This window comes from Sphaeramia orbicularis, chromosome 20 (genome assembly GCF_902148855.1).
Source record: "Sphaeramia orbicularis chromosome 20, fSphaOr1.1, whole genome shotgun sequence".
NCBI classification, from domain to species: Eukaryota; Metazoa; Chordata; class Actinopteri; order Kurtiformes; family Apogonidae; genus Sphaeramia; species Sphaeramia orbicularis.
This window is the reverse complement of record NC_043976.1, coordinates 7930015-7956035: the sequence shown is the minus strand read 5'-3', so window position 1 is coordinate 7956035 and position 26021 is coordinate 7930015. Positions and strand designations below refer to the sequence as shown.

The following is a 26021-nucleotide window of genomic DNA, read 5'->3' as shown; positions in this document are numbered from 1 at the left end:
CACATCTGATTTTGCAATAATATATCTATACTGTTTAATATTGAAATGATTTCATTACGCTCTGCTGTGTTACAGACAGTAAACACTAGTCAATAATACAATAAAAGACAGAAAATACAGTCTAATGTTAATAGCACCTCTAGACACTATTGTCCTTTTACTGTTTTAGTATTTATAATATAGCTGAACTTGACAACTACTGCCTACACATGGTCTTTGTACACCAGAGTTAACTAAGACATAGTGTTTACATTATAAAGTAGAGAATCAGAGAATAACAGTACACATTATGATTTCTTTAACACAGCTGCAATATGAGTAAGTATGGAAAATGAACAGGGTGTGTGGATAATTCTAATACATCTCTGAATTTTCTATGGCAAGTTGCCTATGGTTACCATCACAGATATATCTTTGCCCAAAAGGGAGAAGTCTCTGTCAAATTAATGCATTAGTTAACCAAACTTCCACAAGCAAAACAACCAACAAAACTTGTTTTTCAGTTTCATATTCTTGTTTGCATCCAAAATGAGGGCATAAAAACAAAGCTGCTCCTCAATTCCCCATTAAAATGACAAAACAAGAATTCCTCTTTAAAAGAGAAACATATTTCTTTAAATCTTTACACACAATACTTTCTCCTCACTGTCCTTATGGAGATGTAGTACTTTTTACTACAATACTACAGCTTCAAACCCAACACTGCCCTTCAAGCTGAAGGTCACAGAATCAAATCCTTTTGGATACAAGGTTAAGCTCTAGCAGATAAAGCCTTAAAACTACAAGTCCCCCTAGAGAGCCAAGTTGGCCATCCCATGAGCACTCACTGCTTTATACAAACTACCAATCTCATCATTTTATTGTGACAAACATTTGCCTTGCAAGTGCAATGCAGAATAAACAGTCACTGTGGCGTCTAGACACCAACTTAATCACTGACAAACCCTCATTAGAGGACAAGGGCAGGTCCACCTTTACCTAATCTAATACAAGCCTTTGGCTGTAGTAAAGGAGAATTTGGCTAATTAAGAGACAGAAAGTCTACTCACCTAGAATGTAGGAATCCTATACACTGTGCAAAACATCCCTTCTTTCACTGCCACTTATCTTTATAACATGTTCTAAGAAAGAATAACCACTATAAATCAATCCGTTTCATCCTTTTTCAGGATTTATGGGCTGTCAGGAATCACAAATCTCAGTTCATGCACCACAAACTGTGGTTCAGATGAAGCCAGACACAGGGTTCATCTCTTCTACAGTTGGATTTATGGAAGACTTATTCACTAAACAATCCACGTCAAAATGATTAGCGAACAACTGCTGTTTTCTATAGACTTTATTTTTACACCCAGATCCAGATAGAATACTGTGAAAACCAATAGTTTTGGTTCCAGGTAAATCTTGGCCTCCTTATTGTGATCCACCTATAACTGTATCTGTGATGGATTATATTTAATATATATCATGTCATTACTAATAAGGCAGATTCAACTGTTATGTTTTAAGCTGACATATATATTGTACAATAATTGTACATTTTCAATAAACACTTTTTATGTCCCCTTGCTCTATGTGCTATTCCAGACTGAATAGGATATAATTTTAGCAAATACTGCATATTTTTGTGATGAACTTGGAACATTCAAAATAAAAGGTAAAATCTGTCGTTTGAAGCTTCAAATTTAAAATCACTGATATTTTGTCAGCTTTAAAACTCTACTAGATGTTTTGGAATAAAGTGCTCGCAATAATTTATGTCTTTAAATTAATTTGGCACCTTCCTTTACTTATTGCATGAAAAGTCACATAACAAGCCTCTCCTTAGACCCATATTAATTTCTCTTTCTAGTGATCAGTACACAAACCAATCAGAAACATATGTAGCTGTACCCACCCAGAGGGACAAGTTACAAATGCAATGAAAGTGGCACACACTGAAATACAGCTATACTGCACAATAACATGTTTAACACAGGGTGACACTTAACTGACTCCTCACAGTTGAGTTATCTAACTGTGCAGCATGCCACACCACAGCAAATGATCCACAGAGTTATTCTGGGAAACAAAACACAGGTCAGGCCCTGATCTGCCACAGCAACTCAGCTCTACCACGAACTAACCTCAACCTTTATCAAATCTGAACAAATCAAACAGAGACTGTGATGTGCACATTACTTTTTGTCATCAAAATCCACATTTAAATGTAAAAAACACAGCCTTTGGACTTGTTTTAACTGGAATTTTCCCAGTACACATCTCTGCTACTTATATTCCATCTGTTTGCCATTTGTTTTATGGATACATTATGGGCTAGTGTGGCAATCAAATTCAAAGTGCATAAATCAGTAGTATTACCTACTATTTCTCCTCTTTTACCATATTCTTCTATCACTATCCATAACAAAAAACATTCAAATCCCTCCAAATATAAGGCAAATACAATGAAATATCACTAACTACAACCACAGTATCGCAGTATTGTCTCTTGGGCTAGTGCTTCTCAAAACAGTGAAGTGGGAAGAGTATTACTCTAAGCCTTTTTATGATCCCAAAATATGGGTTTCTTTTGTAACAATCACAGAAACACTATGAATGATAATGTGCTCTTGAGATTATTATCAGACCTGCCACGTTCAGAAAGGCTTAGTTAGTGTAAAACTGCAGAGTGCAGTTTACTGAGTTGCCACAAGAGCGCAACAGTCATTGTGTGTGTGTGTGTCATTGACAGGGTATCTTTTCTCCTCTGTAACAACATTCAGTAGCCCCATGTACTAATGACCAGACCAGGATAAAGAGTTGGCTGTTACCTCCTGAAACTAGATCATGTTTCCTTTTTTGTTTGTTTGTTTGTTTCTGTGTATTTGCTGTAGCTCATTTCTGACTCTGGAACTCTCCGTCCAGTAAGGCTACATTGGCTTTATCAGAGCCAGAATATGTTTAACAATTCTACAGCTCTAGTCTTTTCATTTAAAGGGCCAGTCTCAAACTGGACCCTGTACAAAAGCAGCAAATAAAAGTACAAAACATGTGTCTGACACATGGAGAAAAAGAAGAAGAAAACAAAGTACCATTCTCAAATAACACTTGATGTGGCCGTAATCATTTAACCATGGCAGTTTAAGCATAAAAAGGGTGGGCTATGACATGACACTATACTAAGGTGCTTACGATGTTTAAATAAATGAAAAAAAAACAAACAAACAAAAAAAAAAAACAGCTTATCACATTTACAAAAGCTTATCCACAAATTCCAACTTTCGGTAGTACCAACCAAGACACGTGGGGGAACATTCAGCTGACTCTCCCAATGTAAACATGAGGAATTAATCACAAGGAACACGTTTTAACATTATTTACAGGTTAATGCTACACTACAAGTACGCTAACTATAGATAAAGTGAGCGGGAGTGCATCAATATTAGTGCACAAGTTCTTTTTGGACTAGAAATTGATTGAAAAGTTTGATTTACAGGGATAGTTCGGCATAGTTTGGGGAAATATGCTTATTAGTTACTTGTTTTCTAGCCAAGCAATGTACACAATGGTTTCCAATTTTTATGAGAAACATTAGGCTACAGCTAGCAGCTAATTAGCTTATCTTGCATAAAAAGCAAAACAGTTTACACAATTCTGACAAAAGTTTATGAAAATGGGTGAATCTTGCTATCTTTAAATTTCGCTGTTACTGGCAATTTTAAATGGATGTATCCGTATACATCCATATATGTACTCAATGGAGTTTTGTCAAACAGCCACAGCTGGGCTAGCTGTTTGTGTTTTCTACCTTTATGCTAAGCTAAATGACTGTTAGCTGTAGCTTCCTGTTCAGTTTCAACCCTCTCAAATACAGAATCATATTCTCCAAAATACCAAAAATATTCCAATAAAATATTTTGCTAGAAAAGAATTCTTCACAATTAGCAGTTCTACTCCAAGCACATCTGTAACATTTATCAAAAGTTCATGTAGGGCTATACGTTTCTGTGGTGTATAACATACTACATGTACCTTTGTTTATCTTCTACTGTAACATCTAACTGATTTGGAAAAGTAAGTCAATAGTGAGGAGCCCTTTTAGTGATGAGCTCTGTTGTGCCAAATGTAATAACAGTTAGTGCTTTATGAGGGATTGAGGCATTGGAATATGTTATTTATCATCTCACAATATGGATTACATCTTGATGACATGTACACACTTAATTTGGGTATGCAAGCAGGTTTGTGTGAATAGTTTCTATCCCTAGGCTCTTGGTATTTTGCTGACTAATTACACAGACTGAGTTTGGGTAGGAAATGAGACGTCAGTAACATTAACATTAGATTTAAACCCACAAATACACTGTAGGTCTGATTACATTAGCTTTTACCAACAACTTACAGAAAAGTGCCATATTATTTCAAAGCCAGATCTACAGGTGAGGAGCGCACTTGCTTAATGTAAGCAAAAGATGAGTCAACAATTTACTCCATCTCCTCAACTTAGGGAAGCTCGAGCGTTGGTTGGCTGAGTGTAGATCTCATCTCCATCAGCACCAGACTGATTCATTTCACACACACACCATCACAAACATTACACATACACACCACACCATTGCACTGCCGACTCTCCACGGGTCACAACTTCTCTTTTGTCCTTATAAATGATGTAACGTGCCACAAAATACACACAGTCACAATTATAAAAATGAAGACATGTAGGAATACATTTTAAATATCACTAGAGTTAAATGTAAGGTGCAGGGTTGATTATAAATGCTGTATAACATTATCTAACTATAGAAGGTGAGCTAACAGGATTTGGTTACTGGCAATGCCATATACATGTATATACTCAAAGACAAATCAGCATTTGGTTATTGCTGGGTCATATCTGAACCACTCGCTACATCTGGGCAGAGAACAATCAAAAATAAATCTGTTTTTTTTTTTTCTCATCATAGTGTGGTTCTCACTTGACTGATGACTGGTATGATTTAGAAAGAGTGTTCCTCCCACTTTAAAAAGATGCTACAATCAATGCATTGTGCAAGGCTCTGGAGATGTGTGTGGCATTGGAGAATCCCAAATAAAACCAGAACAGAGTTGTGAAATTCATGAGGAGAAGTGTAGTGACGACACGTCCAAGCGGACTCTGAGGTTATCTATTGTATTCACAGAGTAAAAAATTACTATTTCTTATTGTGGTGGATGCATGTGTTTTAATGAGGCCTCCGTGTTGCCTTCATACAGTTTTAACCTCTCTGCAAATGTTCGCCTTAACAGTTTAAGCTCAAAAGAAAACAAAAAGTAAGAAAGTGCTTTTGATGCTACAGAGATCTGTTAGTTGTTGGAGTTCATCCTACCGGCAGAGAACAGTGGAGGTGGTGGGGGTAAATGCACGGCAGGAGGCAGTCCCCCCATGGAGTGCAGCAGGGGGAGGGACATCTGGGTGCCGTGGAGGGGGTGTGGGCTAGAGGGAGCAGCGGGTGTGGTTGCAGACGTAGCAGGGAGCGTCGTCCCAAGCTGGACCTGACCAGAAGAGTCCACAGCAGGTGAGGAGAGGGGCTGGTCGAGGCCGAGGGGGTCGTTGCCGTCGGTAACCATGGCTCCACTGACACGGAAGCATTTCTCCCTGTGGGCTTTGAGCATGTTGGAGAAGCGGAAGCGCTGGCCACACACCTCGCAGGGGTAGGGCTTCTCTCCAGTGTGGGTGCGGCGGTGGCGCTTCATGTTGGGCCGGCTGGTGAAGCTTTTCCCACAGATCTCACAGATGTACGGCTTCTCTCCTACAGCACGAGAGACAGAGCTGATAAACAACCTTCATAACATTTAAACATTTAGAAGGATCAAACTGTGGAAACAGAATATAATAGTCAATCATTGCATAATTATTGTATAATCACTTGAAAATACTAAAAGATTGTGTTTTTTAACCTAAGAATGTACCACTTTTATCTATGGAGGCCATCACCTTTAACAGGGTCTGCTATGCTGCCATGTTTCTATAGCGACACAACATCAACTTTTTCCTCTTCTTCTTAAAATGGACATAAAACACTGGACAATATCACTGTGGTTCATATAAGTTTTACTTAAGGCAAAATATAGTAGTGCATTAAAATGTGTTATTCACTTCGATTTATTGGACAACTAGAATGTATTTCACTTTATTGCCAGCAGGGAGCAGCCATCATTAAAACAAGCAAAATGTTGACATCTTGAGAATGCTTTTTCTTTCCTTGTTCACCAGTGGGAGTTATTATTGAGATATCTGTGAGTCATAATTCATACGATATATCATTATAACATGAATTGTAATATTACAAATGATAATATACTACCAGTGACTGGATGCTATTGAAACACATTGCAGGGTGTTATTAGGCGGCTTATGTGAGCAAAATAAATGGAATGCGTGATAAGAGTTACAAACCAACCATGTGACACTGCTGGCAACAAAGTGAAATACAGTCTAGTTTTCTAAAGAGTTAAAGTGAAAAGAAAGTTTTCCTAGAATGCCATATATTGCCTTGTTAACCAGAAAACACAAACACTGGTTCTACAGAAGACTTTTCCTTTTTAAGTTTCTTTTATGGCCATCGTAGGGCAAGGATAAGGTGAGGGGTATTCAGGAGGTTACAATCCACAACTTCAGCACTGTGCTGAACTGTAAAGTCCTGAACTAAAGTGACCTACCAGTGTGTGTCTTCATGTGTTCATCAAAGTACTGTTTCATGTTGAAGTCCTTTCCACACCACTGGCACATGAACTGCTTGTGTCCGATGTGGATGCTCATGTGAGAACGCAGCTGGTATTTATACTGGAAGCGCTCACTACAGTTCTGAAATGACAGAGTGAACATGTTTACACAAAATACTTTTATAAGGGGTAGTTTATTAGTAACTGGTGTGTGTTATTTCAGCCCTTTTCAAAAACATATATTAAAAAACAAGAGACAATATGAATCTAGACCTTGAATCACATATATTTTAATGTTTTTTCATGAAGGTCATTACATCAACTATTCCCACATAAGTGCAGGAATGTATAATATATATATTAACAAATATAAATTGCATTACACAAATTACACTAATCATTAAAATCAGTTACATGTTTCAAAATGTCCAGTGTCGCTGTCTCATGTGGGTGAAGTGAAAAGCAACAGTGTAAAAAAAAAGGAGCTCCAACCTCACACTTGAAGGGTTTCTCTCCCGAATGCTGCAGGGAGTGAACCTTCAGGGACATGCTACGCTTGAACGACTTCCCACACGTCTCACAGGTGAAAGGCATGTCCTTCGTGTGGGCTACACACAGAAACCAAAACACAAACACAGACGGTGCAACAGATCGGCTATTAGTTTTAAATACTGTGCCACTTTTAATCATTCAGCAGCAGGAACACAAATACACAAACCACTGAAGAGATGGGAGCATTGAGATTCATTTCATTGGTTAATTATGATACTGAAGACAAAGGATGTGTCTCATTTAATAAATACCCCATTTACTCTCAAGTTCCCATTTAACTTTCTGATCAGTGCTGGGAAAAAAAGATGGGACTGGGACTAGAACAGTTACTTAATAATGCTTGTTTAGCTTTAGCTGAAAGATGCGTGTAAATAAGGAATGAGGTAATGCCTGTTTGAAAATAAGATGCTTATCGCCCTAAAAAGTGGAAAAGGAAAGTAACACCCATACCAAATCCTGCACAACAATCAGCGTGGGATGAAGAGAAGGAAGCCTAAAGTAATGCACAGGACCAAAGTGACCAATCAGGATGGTTCATATCACGGCAACTCACCGACCATGTGCTTCCTGACATGAGCCATGGTGTAGAACTTCTTCTCGCAGATCTCACACGAGAACTTCTTCTCAGCGTAGCCATGGACGATCTTGTTATGCTCATGTAACGACCACAGCTTCTTGAAGGCCTTACCACATGTTACACACTTGAAGAGAAAGAAACACGGCAAGGAACCAAAAAGTGAAATAACCAATAGAGGTATTTGAAAATCATTATCTCAAACAGTCTTTACTGATACACGCTTCCATCTAGGTGTGTTGTTACGCACACACTTGAGGAAGCACTGTTCCAAAAAAGCAATTAGAGCCAGTAGATTAAAGCAGCAAATGATCTTCAAAACCACAGCAGGAGATGTGCAGCTCACTGCAGAGACGTAATAGTCAGGAATTTATTACTACTGACTGCTAAATCATTACAACTAAAAGAATAAACCATTGATATATCCCTAAAGTATTAGTTCTTCGTCTACAAAGTATACATTAGATCCCTTTCTCAGCAAATGCATGCACTCGTTAGTATGTTACACACACTCCTTGCATCTCTGATGTTTATATGAGCAACACTGCTTCAGTGCGAAGAATTACAACAGAATCTATGGCGAGAATATTTTAAAATTCATTTGGTACGGAAAAGGATGCATGATGTAGCCTCCTGATAAAGCATTTACCTGAATCATGTACATTACAAGCTTTCACATTAAAGCTGGATTGCACCAACAAGGATTCATTAAATCCAGATTTAACATTGAATAATGCTCCATGAAATTCTTAAAGTATCTTAAAATTATTTATTCACTCCAAACCTACAGTAAATTTAATTCTCCAAAACTTTAAAACCCAATTTAGAATGTGATCCTATACTGACATTAAAAAGGAGCTTTAAAATGGTTGCCTTTTTTATGTGGACTGAGCAAATTAATCAAGTATCTTCATGAAGGTAAAGTATGTACTAATTGCTAATATATTTATTAAACAGACATTAGTCTTTAATTGTGCTTAAGCTTCTTAAATTCCTTAATGTGTTAACAACATGATCAACTATGAGCATCTCATGTGGATTATGACAGCTGGACAGTAAAGCAGATTGTGGTCTGTGAGTGTAAGTGGGACAAACCTGGATGCTCTTCTCACAGTCGGTTTGTTGGTGCAACAGCAATTCACTTTCCAGCAGGAAGCGTTTCCCACAGTTGTTACATATCTGCATGCGGTTGTGAGTGACGTTCATATGTTTCTCCAGGTACCAGCGGTTGTTGAAGACGCGTGGGCATTTCTTACAGGGGAAATGTTGCTTCTCCTCCAGCCTCACCTTCTGACCCAGGCCCTCTACGTCCAGAATCATCTTCCCGCTCTGCCGCTGGTTTGCCAATGTGGCCTCTGCAAGCGTCTGCCGCATGGAGGCCGTGGTGCCCACCATGGGTAAGGGTCTGGTTCCCCGGCGAGGTCGATCCAAAATTGATGGCTGCTCCAAGCCTGGAATGTTAAGGGTGTTTTCCTCTTCTTCTTCATCCTCTTCCTCATCTTCCTCGTCACTGCTTTGCCCTAGTATGTCCCCCCTTTTAATATCATCATCATCCTCTTCTCCATCTGCATCATCATTCTCTGCCTCATTCTCACCTTCATCGTCTGAATCTCTGTCGTCATCATGGCAGCGACCAAATATCGTGGTTGTCTCTGTGGTGGATGATTTGCCCTCTGATCCTTTCGACACATTAAGGGTCTGGTTGTTGAGGTTGACTTCAACAATGATCTGATCCCTGTTGAAGGAGGTGTGGCCATCTGTCTTTGACTCCTCCCCATTACCCTCAACTTTGCACAGAGCCGCTACACCTGCACCGGTCCCACCCCCTGACCCCTCTTCCTTCTGATAGTACTGCTTTGGCTGGGAGGCCGTTTTGCCCGCCTCCTCTACTCGAACAGAGAATGGGCTGCTGCCCTCCCGAGTGTACACCCTGCCTAGCTCTGCCTCCTGTTTGATCTCCCGGTAGAGCTGACTAGGGGTCATGGCTACAGCAGCTGGGTCACCACTGCTGAGGCTTTCCTGATTGGCCATATCTGAGCAGGTGGTTCTGAGTGAGTGGCTGCTGATGAGGTCACGACAGGAAGCTGCTATGTCACTCATCTGGAGCACGGTAGCTGCGTTGAGCACGTCGCGGACAGTGCGGCTGCTCACCAGTAGTTTGGAGGTGTAGATGAAGTTGAGGATTTGCTGCAGGCCCTGTGAGGTCAGGGCGTCCAGAGACAGGTCCACCCGTCGCAGCTGTTTGCTTTGGGCAAAAAGGGAGTGGAAGAATGGACTGTAAGCTGCTAACACGCCTTTGTGGGCTGGAAAGGTGCTGTGCTGACGCACCAAAACGATGTCAACGTCACAAAGGTCAGGCTGGAAGAGGCGCTGCTCGTTCAGCCTGTCCATCAAACAGGTGAAGTGCAGAGCCACATCCTCCACCAGAGAGAACTCAGCAGAGGGGAAGTCTGTGGTCTTCTCCACTATGAGCTGGAATCAGCCAGAGAAAGAGAGGGAGGGGTAGAAACAGAGAGAAGACTTGATTAACATACATTAAAATTAACAATCAAAATTTTTTGTATTAGATCTCATCACTTGGGAATAGTGTTCTCAAGAAACTGTGCAAGATGTACATATTCACCAATAAATACACAAATAACCAAGCTTCAGAGGTTTTCACTGAGATGCTTATTGTTATTCATATGAAATATCAAAGAGGCATGAATAATGAGGGAAAAAAGATGATTCCATTGTCTTAAAGGACCTACGTGCAATATCTCTACTTTCAAATATTAAAAATGACAGACATGCATCATTGGAGCATTAGAATGAAGGGTCTGAGGTTATGGATTGGATTATAGAGATATGAACTGAATCTATTTACGTCAATGGGCCAGTGGATTTATGTAACCACTACAGGGAGTACTGAGTCACTTCACCACTACAAGCATTGACATTAATTGTAGTACAACACTGGACTCTAAATGAAAGGACTATAGTTTGATGCTGATATTACAGCATTTCTTCTACACAGCGGAGTTTGATTAGGAAACCCATGAAGGTATAAATTCACTACTTGTTAATCCATGGTTAAATTGTGACAGTTTGGACCTTGTTTAGATGGTTAAAAACAGATCATTAGTGCAGCTACTGACAACCAAAACCACACACTACAGGTTGTACTGTGACTGTTTTCTGTGTAAAAACATACCTGAGCTACCAGAGCTATAATGAAACTATTGGTGGATGCATTAACCTACGTGAAGATTATAAGACACTGTTATTCTGACAGACTGTCAAAATAATGTGCGGTGAGTTTTTGTTTGAAGAAGAAAACTCGATTATACCATAATACAGATGTGTGCAAACAGTGAGCGTCACACTTTACTCAGGGAGTGATACAGTCTGTGGAGATACATTAATTCAGCTCTGGTTTTTGGTCGGTGGGAGACATTTCTGCTGCATGACTCTCCTGCTGTTGAATATCAATACGACATATGACTCCTTTAAACACTTACTATGTAATTCCTGCCACTAAGAGCCTTTCAAACAAATAACAACAATAGAGGTATGTAGTTAATGTTGTGAAATTATGTGTAGCATCTTTCGTGATATACTATAGTCTCCTACAAAAAATACAATTATAGTTTAATTCTAATGAAATGGCTGGAATCAGTGCTAATTTACATAATGTTAAATGTTAGATGAGTGTATTGGTAATGGTAATTTAGTTCTAATCATTACATTTCTGTAGACATTGGCTTGGTGGTCACTGGTCATTGATCTTACTAAGCTGGATCAATAGTGAAATATGTCAGTCCATTAGCTCTCTATACGACTGCTGTGTTACACTGGAAAAAAAAAAGACAAATTTATTAGAATTTGAACATTGTCTGAGACATTTGATATAATGTAAATGCATGCCAGCAGATGCACAAACATAATCCTTGTTTGATATTATCCTCCATATTATGCTTTATATTCTTATTTTCAGGCGGTGAAGTAAAAAAATCACGGGCACCGAGCCTGCGGCATGATACCAGTCGGGAAAAAAATTAAAAGGTGTAACACTCAGAGCTCTGTGCAAGGTCCTCAACTTCCCAAGGTGGGTTTATTTTAGCACAGGAAGGGCAGGGTTTCGATCCAGACGGGATGTGAGTGGGGACAGAGCAGCAAACAGAGCTAACACACACACACACACACACATTCAGACACACTCACACACATATGTGATGTGCAATCAGGCACAAAAAACACAAACACACAGGTTGCAAATACACACACACAAACATAAAACACTAAAAAACACACGCACACAGTGTCTGCTCTCTACAAGGTCTGACTGGTCTGTGCATTGGTATTCAGAACCATCTCCCCCCCATTAGCCGCCTCTCTCAGCACACCCACTCACTACACTGTCCCTGAGGAGCGGCAAATTATGCACAAGACAAAACATGTCCGGAGAAATAATTAGGGAAACCATGCCGAATAAATACTAACTAACCCTCTAAACAATTAATGGAATTTATCATTCTAGGCGTTGCTTAATGGCAGAATGCAAAGTGTATCGATAGATGCCCGTCTTCAGCTTACATGTTTGCCGGGGATGGTGCAGGCAGTAATTACATCTCTCATTTATGAGTACAGTTGTATGTTCAGGACCATGAATTGGACACAAAAGGAAGAAAAGAAAGGACAAACAGATCAAATTAATGGTTCATTTTGTTACAGGCAATAATAGCTATGGCACAGTTACACCACAAAGTGTTAATTGTGTTTCATATTAAAATATAAGCTCTTTGGCTTTTCCTGCCGCCAACATATTTTCTCTTTAAGATCAATGAAAATGATTTTTCATTGTTCAAGCTGGAAAAAGGATTTGCATTTGGGCCTAACCTTGAAAATCTGGCCTGTTTGAAGAATTCAATTATGGATGTTAGATTTATTCATAGTTTCAAGCTGCTAAATTGGACTCAGAGCCGGAGAAGAGTGGAGATCGGGTTATCTCGCTCCGTGCAAGGCTACAGACATCACCCAAGGGCAAAACGCTGCAACCCTAATCAGATCAAGTATAAGTTGCAGACTGGAAGTTATGCTCCTTTGGTGATAACAATCAACTGCTTCTTTTCAGATTCAAATAGGACAACGCAGACAAAATTAAGTTCTGGATGACTGTCAAAAACTTTACATTTATCAAAAAAAAAAAAAAAAAAAAGTAAATGGTTGCTGTCATCTGCTCATTCTTCAGGACCACTATATTTGTCCTTAAATATAAATTGAAAATGAAGGGATTTATATTCAGCTTTTGGAAATGGAAAATAATAGTCATATGGATATGATGGGACACTTATTTACTTACATATTTAATTGATTTCCATCAGTGCAGTTATCCACCTCTGTCTTATTCAGGTGCATTTATAGTGGCAGAATGTATCTTTTACTTTACTTTATTACCTTTACTCAAGTATTACACTATTCTACTTTCTAGCCCACTACAACTCAAAAGCAAATACTGCAGTTTTCACTCCACTTCATTTGCCTTAGATGAATTTCAGATTATAATTTTTCCATCTCTATGTATCTCCACATGTTGGTAATAAACTGAGGAATTAATTGTTCCTTTAAGAGTTGTGAAAATACTCTTCCTTCTTACAAATAAACTGATTAAAATCCTCTTGGACAAACTGAAGAATACATTGTCATAAACTAGAGCACCAGGCTGTTTTTCAGAGGTCATGAAAAGTGACTTTAGAGATACGCAGTTTACAGCAGAAAACAGTGAAGCTACAAGCAAAATATGATCCTCTTACATTGTATAGAACAGGGGTGTCAAACTCATTTTAGTTCAGGGGCCACATTCAGCCCAATACGATCTCAAGTGGTCCACTAACAGTAAAAATATGAATAACATAAACAACCTGAAATTCCTTGAGAAAAGTAAGTGCAATTTTAACAATATTCAGCCTGTTAACAAATGTTTTATGTATTTGTAGATGCACTGTGATCTGTAAGTTGTAATGTGCATGTCGATGATAAACTGAGGCATAATATAGTCAAAATTGCCCTTATTTCCCTTAAGACATTTCATGCTGTTTGTATTTGTTCAGGTTCTTCACATTTTGTGTGAAAGGATAGTTTGTAAATGTAAATATATTTTATGGAATTTTACTTTTTACACTGAAACAAAATAGAGCAATTTGGAGTGCTCATTATTTAAAGATTATAATAGTATTTTATTGGTCTGATCCACTTTAGATCAAATGGGTCTGTATGTGGCATATGAACTAAAAACATTTTAACACCCCTCATTGTTTATATTTTCAGTGTAATTTTTGCATTTAAAAAATTCATCCCATGGGCTGCAATGGACCCTTTGGTGGGCCGGTTTTGGCCCACAGGCCGTATGTTTGACACCTGTGACATAGAATATAAAGCACTGCTATAGATTAAACTAGTCAGCATTAAAACGCATTAGAAATATAAATTCAAAAACATCATATATAATAGTGAAGCACTGACAGCGATTACTTTACAGTACGGTCACTAATTTGCTTTTCATACACTACGTTTTCTTATAATACTTCTGCTTAGGGGCTACATGTAATACTTCTACTTTCAAATATTTGTAAAAAAAAAAAAAAAAAAAAATGGCACACGAGTATCATTAGAGTGTTGAAAATAAAGATTGAAGACTTATGAACAAAATCTTTTTAACCCGACAGTCAAATAGATTGATGTGAGGACTAAAGGGAGTAGTGAGTCACTCTGCCGAACTCCTATGGTGAGGAAAACTAACACCACAGGGCCTTTGACCAAAGTATCAGAAAGTGATTAGGTGAGATGAGAACCGCTAAGAAACAAGTTTTGGAGTCAAAAAAAAGTGACAAAGTGATAAAAGATAGAAGCACTGTTGTTGTTTTGACCACTGAACACAGTTCTAAATGAAAAGAATGGAGTTTGATGCTGAAATCACAGTTTCTTATACACTGGTGAGTTTGATTATGAGGCTTATGAGGGTATTAAATTATTATTATATGTGATGTTATTATCTTTGGTAAGTTGCTGTTTGTTCATCCATGATTTAAACTAAACTGTGACAGTTCTGACCTTGTTTGGATGATTCCAAACAAACCTTTAGCGCAGCTACTGACAACACAAATTGCTCAGGAAATAGTTGTGATTTGTGGTTTTACTGTGGCTGTTTTCTGTCTAAACACAGAACTAAGCTAACAGAGCAAAATAACCAGCTGTGAGTTAGTTTTTGAAGAGGAAAATTTGATGATACCATAATACAGACGTGTAAATAATGAGCTTTATACTTTATTCAGTGAGTGATACAGTCTGTGGATATGCAAAGTTGATTCGTTACTGTTTTGGAAGATGTGTGTTCTGGAACAAGACTGAAGGTTAGCTTAAGTTAGGGTGAGGTTTGGAATATTAATAGTACATAGAACCCCTTAATGCATCTGAATGTAGATTCTGCACTCACCTGCCTAATTAGAAAATGTGATTATGCATTTCTGGTTTTCGTTTCCATCTGAGAGGGTCTGACAGGCTGCTCCCACTTAAATAATTCTTACCCTAAAGAAACTTCTCTGACTAAATATCATTCATGTGCTAACATGTGAGAATATAAAAATGTTCTGGTGAATATTAAGACATGAAGCCTAACATTTAACTATACAATGTACATACTGTAGTGAATCTAATAGACCACTGAATGACAGGACTGCAATGAGCGATGATTCAGGACTATTGAATCACAGTGAATACCTGTAGTCACCATGCAGCTGCAGTGTTTATCACAATAAGCTCTATAGATGAAGCCATGCTGTCACATTTCATCACATACTGTAATCATAACCGGAGTACTTCAAACTCCCTCCATCTCTGTGCGTCATTATCTCCCGCACCTTTTCTCACTCTGCCTCCCCCCTTTCTTGGAAATGTCAGGGAGAGAGCTTGTTTGCTGTCATTAGAGGGAGTGCCACCTCTACCCAGCCTCTCAGTCAGATGTCTCCCAATACATTATTCATATCTGGCCTGACCCGTGACAAACACGCAGCGGGGGGATTACCGACGCACCCAACAAGAGGTGTCATTTAAACGAGCTTCAATCAAAGCTCTGTACAGCTTTTCCACTCAGATCATTTCATCATCTGCCAAACACAACATGTGAGGAGATCCTCTTGCATTGTAGAGGCCTCAGAGGGTCTCAAGATTCCTCTTAAGGTTTATGTGTGTTAATCCAGCATCGCTGAACTTCATATGCTCCTTATATGTTTCAGAAGGAGAAGGTTCTGCTTATGCTGGAGATAAATGAGACCTGAAAATAACCATACTGCAATATTTATGTGCTGTAGTGTTAAGCCTTACACCATTTAGCACTGGAATGTAGTTAAATCACATTTTTTTCTATAACAAATTATACTAATTGGCCTGATGGAAGGACTTTAATTAAATGTCAAACTTTAACACACTGAGTGGTGACAACCCACACAAAAACAAATTCAGCTTTAAGTTGGTTAGCTTGTCTAATGGGCTGCTGTATTAAAGGAAAAATATTTTACCCGAGTATGAGTCTGATGTCAAATTTGTTCAAATTTGTAAGGTTGATGCTTTTTGGAAAGATAATTGCATCATCTGAAAACATTTCCCTGATCGGCCTGAAGGCATTGCATTAATTAAAATTCATAGTTGGAAACTTTGACTACTTTAGCTCTAATCCACTTTTGATGAACCTGTGATGGATGATGCACAGGATTACCGGTGGGGCCCAAGAGGAGCCTGCATGATTTATGAGAAAAAAGATTTCACTGCTTATTGTTGCTGAAAAGCTGTTACTTTAGTTTTCTTTGCTGATGGTGATGTTGGTCAAATCTTGCAAATTGTATCAGTAGATTCTGTTAGTGGTAAATCCTCGCCCAGCTCGGCCATGTCGGGCCCGCTGGTATGCACTTGGCAGTGGCTCGACTCCTGAAACGGAGCCAGGTAGTGCTGAGTCTGAGAATCCAGAAGCCTGAACTCCCTCTTTTTAATTTGACTTTCTCTGGTGAAAATGCCCTCTCTCTCCCACACCTTTGCACTTGGCGATCTGTGTGGATTTACTACTCTGTAAAGTCTGCATCGCCGTCACTGTGCAGCTCGGCTACAGAATGGATATGCCGTGACCTCCACAGAGCTGCCATTTTAAAAGTCCCCCTGTCTGTTGATGGTAATGTAGTGGACACTGATCCGTAAAATAAATCCTTCTAATGGCACATGCACTATAAACCTGTAACTGAACGAACATGAGTAAAACTACACCTTTTTTCTGTTTAAAATATTCCCGACCATATGATGTTCCCTATATCCAAAAGTGTGCACACTGTGTATCACGGCAGATTTATGAGCAGGGAACTATAAAGAACAGCAGCCTTGACTGTCTTGTTTGCTTGCTGACCAGTGAACACACTGAGCCATTAGCAGAGGCCAAAGTCAGAGCACAACACAGAGTCATGGACACATCAATAGTGCGAGGGAGGGCACGTTGTATTCAGGCAGGAGGGAGTCCTGGGGGAGAACACTGCAGGGGGTTAAAGCTTTCTCTTCGTCTGCCTCCATTACTGCTCAGACTGAACTCAATGTCCTCTTACATCCCCTCCTTCATGTTTGACTTTTTAAACACCTAAGCCCATGGCATAGACCTATTAATATCTAGTGTTGGGTAACAATATAATTAAATTACACTTAGTAGTCTAAATATTAGAGACACAAATGCTTTATGTCAAATTAAACAGGAGTATAAATCATTTTCCATTTTTATTTCTTTCAAAAATGGAGTCCTGGTTAATATAATTTGGCTTTTTTGATAAGAATTAAAAAAACAAACAAACAATGAAATGACAAATATCAGCCACATAATGCCAATTAAAGTGATGGCTTAAATATTCACCCCCTTGAAAGTAGCTGACCTAATTGAACAGAGTACCAGCCAGTTTGTGACAGTAGTCTTATAACTAGTGAAATGAGTGTTGTGAATGCATCTCAAGTGATTAAAGTATAAAGACACTTGGGTCTGGAAGGTCTAGTAACTAATTCATCAGTATTTCTAGCTACAATTGCACAATGAAGACAAAAGACCACCGCAAACAGCTCCAAGAAGAGGTTAATGAAAAGTATAGGTCAGGGGCTGAATGCAGAAACATTCCAAATCACCAAACATCCCCTGGAGATCAGTTAAATTCACAAATGAAACTACTTGGAAAGAGTTACACTGTAAGCCCGGATAAGTTGAGTTTACATAAAAAAGAACTGCGAAAAGTGGCTGCCTTAAAAAAATTAAGTAATGATTAATGAACTTTTTAAAGTATGTTTAACTTGAAATCTTTTGTCATATCAACTGCCTTGCATAGTTATTATAACTAAATATTTTTAGTTAAATCAACTTGGAGTTTAGTGCATTGAACTTAATTATTAAAGTGTAATAACTATGCAAAGCCGTTGATATTACAAAAGGTTTTAAGTTAAATGTACTTAAAAAGTTCATTAATCATTACTTAATTTTTTTTAAGGCAACCACTTTTTGCAATTTTTTTTAAAGTAAACTCAACTTATTACAGTGTACAAGTTTCAGTGACTGAGGTGGAAGAGACTGCTCCGATGACAACTGATGGCCAGGTTCTTCAACAGTCAAAGGTTTATGGGAAAATGAAAAAGAGGAAGCCACTGTTGAAAAAACCTGCCCTAGACTTCACACAAGGGCAGGTGGAACATTCCTAGGTCGACTTGGAAGAGGGTTCCTTGGTTTGCTGAGACCAAAGAAGTCTTCTGGCTACTGGACGAGACATCAAACACTGTACATCACTACAGACACCATCCCCACCATGAAGCGTGGTGGTGGCAGCATCATGCAGGGATGCTTCTCGGCAGGAGGCCCCGGAAGACCCGTAAAGGCAGAAGCTGGAACAACTGCAGCTAAATATATGGAAATCCTGGAGGACAACGTGATTCAGTGTGCAAGAGAAGTACGACTTGGGAGAAGATTTTACTTTCCAGCAAGACAATGACCTGAAACATACACTGAAGGTTAAATGGAAATGGTTTAAAGACAACAAGGCAAATGTTCTGGAGAGGTCAAGTCAAAGCCCAGACCTCAATCCAGTGTAGGAGTAAAGGATGTTAACAACTGACCCCCGAGCAACCTGATGGAGCTGGAGCAGTTTTGGAGTATATTTGCAGGGTCCAAATGTTTGAACCTGATTTAGATCTTTGCACAAAGACTCAATAATGTGACTGTAGCCAAAGGTGCACATAAAAATACTAAATACTTCCTTGAGGTACTTATGTCAACTCATTTTTTTTTTTTTAATTAACTGATATTGCATTATAGAAATGTGCTTTCACTTTGACATTTCATTTCATTTATTGCTTTATATGACAAGGACAGCACTCATTAATCAACAGAGGCTGTAAATGAGACAGGATTAGCCAACAGGGATCATTTTCATCTGTTGTCCTGGCCTGGTGTTAAAAAGCAGCTAAAAAAAGAAACGAACTCGAAAAAAAAAGAAAATATCACAAGTAATACGGTCATTAACAAAACAATGATCAGAAAGGATGCACTAAACTGCAGAAGTACCAATTCATGTTATATTATTATATACCAACTCTAGTGCTCCATAAATAAATGAATAAATAACACCAGTAAGGGAGGTATAGAATACAACATTCATTCTGTTGCTTTGCGTTTTGTTATGCTCAGATACCGAGCTGCTGGAACAAATTTGAGTCCAACACTATCAAGAGGAAGAAGGCTGACAAAGAGCTGCCTCTATATTCACTCAGGCTTCATTCATTTGGCAGTATGCACATATTTTCTGATTTATTCTCATTTGACTTCACACTACTTTTCATCTGCACATAAATCTGACTGAAAACATGTTACAAAAAAAAAACAAATCAAAAAGTAATCAAATGTAATAATTTACTTAAAATTTCCTAAAGTTGTTATACTACTTTTTGCATTTTTACAGATAACTAATATCTAATATCATAAGGATTAAAATTTTCCTTTTCAATATATAAAGACTTTGGCATCATAAAGCAAGTAAACATTATGCAAACATGTTTTACTTTCATATCGTTGTGAAATGTTTCCATTGTTTGATTATCACAGATGTGTATGATGTCGCAGCTAATCCCTGTATTCATCTCCAATTAATCTGGTTATTAATTTTTAGATCCATCACTCATTTTAGTGAAATCCTAGACTCTCACTGATAGTCAAAACCTGCAGATATTACATACAGGCTACCACCTTAAACATTTAAACTTGGAGTCCTCACATTTAACAAGCTAAAGCTAACTTTATGGATTAATTTTTCACCACTATTTTCATTTTAGTCAAACTTGATTCTTTTTATGGAAGTGTCACTTAGATTCAACTTGCTAGCAGCTAAGTGTCAAACTGTCCATATGCACAGTGACGTGTCTGCACTTGAAAACGATGAAATGACAACAAGGGAACCACAACAGATCACCCATCCATCCACAGACTGTGTGACAGGAATCCCATGAGCTCATGCCCTGGCTCTCTTGTCACCCTGTGGGGAGGTAGGGAGTCAAGGGTTCTGCCACTTCCACCCACGCACTTCAACCTACAGTAAAGAGCACACTCAGCAGCCCTCTGCACTGTGAGGGCCTCCTGCTGAGGGGCCCGGCACAGGGCTCGATGTGACTGACACCCGGAGGAAGGAGAGTGGGCACCGTGTCAGGCCTCATCACACTCACTGGCATAGAGATGGTAGCAGAGCAGCTCCTACCCTACGCACATATCCCTGAGTCATCATGAGCACAGACACGAGCAGAGCATGACAAGGCTGAATACAAACTCTCCACAAAGAGATCAACCAATTACAACATCACAGTAACATCACAGTCCTTTGAGGTGGTGGGAAATGGATCAGCTCATAAGTAAACACAACCAAAGACAACGGGACAAGGGCATGTCATCTCTGGCGAAGTCCAATCAGACAGCCATTAAAAAGTCATCAGGGTAATGACTGACACTGTGCCCTCTGTGTGCTCACCAGACCTTCGCTGCTGACGCCACACGTCAGCCAGGTTCAGTCCTGAGATGCCGAGCCAGAGGGAGCGAATTCAGATTCTCTGGGTGAGGATCGTGGCCTGGCTTAATCCTCGAGGTGTTATCTGGCCTAGAATACCAGCAGGGCTAGACATGGCATGGATGGAAAGCAGTCTGCCAAGTTGTCTCCCTTCCTTTAGTGTTTGTGTCTAGTGGAAGATTTCTCCTCTGTCTGCAGTCTGCACTCCCTCCTCTCCTCTAAATCCAATCAGCACAGAGACCCAGCACTGACCTTGAGGTAGAAGAAGCATATACAGTAGCAGATGTGCAAGCACATCCACTCACATGCCTGCAACCTCAACGCACTCACCCACAGCCATACATGCATTATCATCATGCATTTAAAGGGGAAATTAACAAATTTGTTCTGTGAGATGACACCACTGATACATAAAGATAAAAAAGAGGAAGTAAATGTGACTGAACTCACATTATCCTGGTATCAAACATGTTGCTTTTGCACATATCAGCCAAATCTGAAATGGCACAAGCGACAAGGGCTCGCTAGAGTAAAGATGTGTCTGCTTTTAACAAGCCCCGCGGTGATCATTACAGCGCTATGATAAAAAATGCTAATAAAAATCAATGTTCAATGACTAAAGGGAGGGCCAGAGCAGCAGGGGTAGCAACACACTCATGACTGAGGTCACACACATTGCACTGTCACAAGCACAGCCACATTAAAGTGGACTTTAATACTCAGTGGGATGGCACAGTTTATCGGATAATAATGGTATTAAGGCTGATAGTTACACCTTGGCTGTGGGATTATATAATCCAATAAACTGGTGGTGCATGTGATGCAGATTGGTGTAGAATTAATCAGCAGAAATCATCCAAAAGCTGCATAAAGACGTCATAATCTGCAGTATCTACCAGGAATACCTATCCAACAGAGATGCAGCAAATTAATCTGCAAACATTAAATTTTCAAATATTTTTCAACCACATGAAAGAGTAAATCACTGGAGTGCACTTAAAAATGATTAACTTCTAAACAGCCAATTACTAAAACACCCATTAGTTCCAGTCTTACTCCTGAATTTGTAAAAGTGTCTGAGAAGAAATGGTAAATGAACTCCATATCTGTCAGCTCACAAACTGAGGAAAACTGACGGAGATTTGAGGTAAAACGGCAAATCAGAAATTACTGAAATGTGCTGCTGGTTATTCTGTTTTCTCTTTCCACCACTTTAGCTAATTATTTTATTCCCCTCAGCCTATTAACACATTAAACTTTCTTAACCACAGCGTTCACTGCTGGCTGCAATTAATAAAGACAATATTATCAGCATTAGTGCTGCTCTAATCCTAGACATCCAATCTCTCCTCCACACTGTAGGCTTTTTTCTTGTCCTAATCTGGCAGTTTGGACTTGCCCCAGCCTTGCCCTGGCGGTGCTGCACCAGCTTTCACCATTAGATTTAAATACATTTCCATCTATATGTTAATGCAAGCACAGGTGACAAGCCAATCTACAACTGATACGCGTTTACCCGAGCATGAAATTGGGATGCACAAACAAAAATAAGGCTGAGAACACAGCATGAGCAGCATCTTGGCGACGTACAGTACATTAAAATTTGACAGCGTGAGCAGGATAGCCACAGCTGCATGATTTGCAAAGTCGTTTCACCAGCTTGTCCTTTGAACAAACTGGACAACAGTAGTGTGTTTTGACAGTTCACCGAATCTAGGGACAGAGTGTGTGTGCTGGCCAATCAAGAGTGATGTTGAAAGAAGACATCAACCGCTGGTCGTGTGGAGTTGAGATGACTCGGACGAGTGGTTGGATAATTAAAGGAGCTGCCTTGAGGCGGGTGGTGGTTGATGGGGGGGGGGGGGCAGCGATGAGGTTAGAGCGTCCGCACTGAAGCTCTGCCAGGAAGTTTGTGTCTGGGCCAATGAGCTGGGAGAGGAAGCGCTGAGTCAGGAAGCCTGGCCAAGAGAGGGGCCCGTGGTGCTGGCATCTCCTCCTCACACACACGTTACAACGCTTCACACACCACCGCTCTGCTGGAGTCATAACACACTGTTCCCAAGCCAATGCCACACACGCATGTGCACAACACGGACGCACGCTCGCCTGCTGTGCATGCATTCATCAGTAAACATAGGGTTGTGACGCCAAATACCTGTGGCACAATAAAGTATGCAACCTCAACACTGGTTGGTTGTACAAACAGAGATACTTCTGTTTGCAAAATCCAAATATAAGCGTCTCATTCTGTCAGACAACCAGAAAATAAATGCATGAAAATGCATATTTAATGATCTACCGGAGACAAAAGATCATTCTGATGTGTGCCAGAGAGCAGGTGCAGACAGAGCCGAGGGGTATTACACTGGATGAAACTGTGATATCTTCCTTTCATAGCTTGACACAAAGAGAGACGAGGCAAACACAAGACTCTAAAGAGGCCCTTATCAGAGGAATCTCTCTGGTGTGGCGATACTCTGTGTGTGTGGAGGCAGGTGATGTTTGATGAGAAGGTCAGAGAGGACAGAGAGGAAAAAGAGGAAGAGGAGGAGCATCAGCTTTCTATAGCCACAGCCAATCAATGGACATCACATAAGTGATGATTACACCTTCAATGAACAATTAAGGACTATAATATATAAGAACTTATTTGTGCATCCTTACAATTTAGGGATAGGGAACATTAATCTTTGTATACGAGTCCAAAAATATTTGTCACGATGATCAGATCAAGGAATCCTACTTTCCGTGCTTGGCAATTCTCTGAAAACAGCATGAAAACTCATTCCCATCTGCTTTAAAGCGCCTCCTAAGTCTCTCTCTCTCTCTGGCCTGAATTCAGCTAAAAGCTCTAAGAACACACTTTAGACAGACCCCCTTTTTTAAACTCCCTTAATATCTTTAAATGCCTGACAATGAAAGCCTAATAGAAATCCTCATATCAAGCAGTGCAAAAAGAAAAAAGCTGTTTGGCCTCTTTGATAATGGAGTTCAAAGTCTCTTAAAAAGAAAAGTGCCACAGGGGTTAAATTAGAGTAACTGTGTTCCCAGATGAAGATAGGCTGATGCTGGCTGGCACTGCCGCTGCTCGAATGTGAGAAACAAGAAAATAGTGTGTTTAGTCCGAGGGTCTCCTTAACTTACAGGATACTTCAGACAAACTTCAGCCAAAAAGAACAAAAGAATCCTTACATAAGCTCAGTGCGTTTGACCTTGCTGTCTGCACTGGCTTGTCCACTGTTCTTAATCTCAGGGGCATAAATTAGCAGCACCTATGGTCTGGGTTTCCAAGGAGAGTGGCCTCCTATTGGGGGCCGAAGATGTCTGCTGGAGTTTGTTGCCAGGCTCTGCAATGGCTGCACTTGTCACAAGGACTAAAGAGAGTTCCTTGCTCAGCACCGAGAGACAGTGAAGCCTCAAAGTCAAGGGTGGGCAGGAATGCCCTGAATAGAGAGTTACGTAAAACTCACAGCACCATGTGAAGAGAGAGAAGGAGCTTCTCAGGACTTGACAATGAAATTAAACAGTTGGAAGGGCCTAAAATGTGCAATACAACGCAAACATCTCAGATACATTCATGTAAAAAATAACTATCGTTCACGCAAATAAAACAGCTTGTGGGATATAAGAAGAAGATATTGATTAAAAAAACAAAATTAACTGGGATTTATCTGTTTTTGATGTCATCACTGCAATTGCAGAAATTATCTGGGGCATGTTGGTGTTTACCCTGGCACTCGAAGATACACCATCTATGATCACATTGTATTCATCTACAATGAGCCAAGCACACTTTGCACTTTATTTATCGCAGCTTACTCTCATGCATGCATAAAAAAAAGCAAACAGAAACAGAAAAAAAAAACACAGCGCAAACCAAACCTCACTCTGTCTCTCTTTGCTCCCACCAGAAACCACCCAGCGAGCACCAGGGCTAACCCCGCTGACCTGACCCAGATATTAACCCAAGCCTCCAGATGTGAACGCGCGCTGGGATTACTCCACCACTGCATCAAGCTCCACATGCTTTCCTAATGAGGCATCCTAAAATGACCCTGGAGACAGAGCTGACTGTCTGCCTCACTATCTGCCTCCACTGCCATGACTCTATCTGTGCAGCCGGGGAACAGAACTGTCTTCATATGTGTAGAAAATTTCAAGATTATGTCAGGATGCATGTCTGATTTAAAAATAAAAGCAGGTTATGCATGGTCAAAGAGGGATTTAGACCTCATGTAGCAGACAAAATGCACTTCAAATTAAATATCTTCAAATACAATATTACTGCACAGCTACATTTTCTGCAGGCATTGTGTCTGACTATCAAAGACTGGAATTCCATTTACATGTATTTATTACAATGCAGCCTCAACCAAAGCTTCCATCCTGCTTATTTCTAAGGCACAATTTCACCTTTACCTGAGTGTCACTTCCAACCAAATTAAGTTAGTGAGTCTCTGAAGAGTGCCATCAACTCCTCTATTAAACCGCACTGAGGAATTTCTCTAATTTATGCATGAATGTCAAAGCCTAACAAACTTGTCCTGAACTGGCTGTCTGGTTTGAGGAGAAACGATCCACTTCAGCTCACATACTCATCCTGTCTTATATGCACCAGTCACGACCTGAGCCTTTTGCAGAATCGCCCTGATATGAAAGAATTTAACTCCTTCTCTGCATCAATGTGGCTATTGTAGCCATTGCATTCTTTCAGCAGCTTCAATTTCCAACTTGTGCTATGTCGGCAAGTTACAAACTTCACCGCAAAGGACACAACGCACCGCACACACGGGTGACAGACAGTGGCAGAAAACAGAAAAGGAACACAAGTTTGATCGGCCTGCTAAGTAGCCCAAATTTGCAAGAGAGATCAAGAAGGGACAAAAAATAAACAAAAATGCTGCGCTCCTCTGTAGCCTACCATTTTGATCCAGCGTTTCGAGGCTCAAAGGAGTCCCAGAATAACTCCTTTCGCACCAGTTTTCCCTTCGCCATGAAAATGACCGTTCAATTCTCACATTTCTTCAGTTTTTTCCTTATCCTCAATCTTTTTCCCCCCGTGCTACTGTAGCATTCAGACAGACAAAAATGCAGAGGCTGCTTTTGCAGAAGGAATTGGTGAT

General features: G+C 39.8%; 1 protein-coding gene across 1 annotated transcript; it reads right to left on the bottom strand.

Moving 5' to 3' along the window:
- Positions 1–9: 9 nt before the first annotated feature.
- On the bottom strand, positions 10–26021 carry zbtb47b (zinc finger and BTB domain containing 47b). Its single transcript, XM_030123323.1, has 6 exons — positions 25820–26021; positions 8906–10282; positions 7790–7937; positions 7177–7292; positions 6682–6826; positions 10–5771 (listed from the first exon to the last, which is right to left on the bottom strand). Exons 1-6 carry the CDS (start codon positions 25820–25822, stop codon positions 5326–5328), a joined length of 2235 nt encoding a protein of 744 aa, XP_029979183.1. The 5' UTR covers positions 25823–26021; the 3' UTR covers positions 10–5325.

What these genes read in the sequence shown, in the direction of transcription:
- zbtb47b (XM_030123323.1), bottom strand. An exon ending in AGAAACCCTTCAAGTGTGAG is followed by an intron (nt 6,827 to 7,176) that starts GTTGGAGCTCCT and finishes CTGTCATTTCAG; the next exon opens with AACTGTAGTGAGCGCTTCCA. An exon ending in ACACATGAAGACACACACTG is followed by an intron (nt 5,772 to 6,681) that starts GTAGGTCACTTT and finishes CTCGTGCTGTAG; the next exon opens with GAGAGAAGCCGTACATCTGT.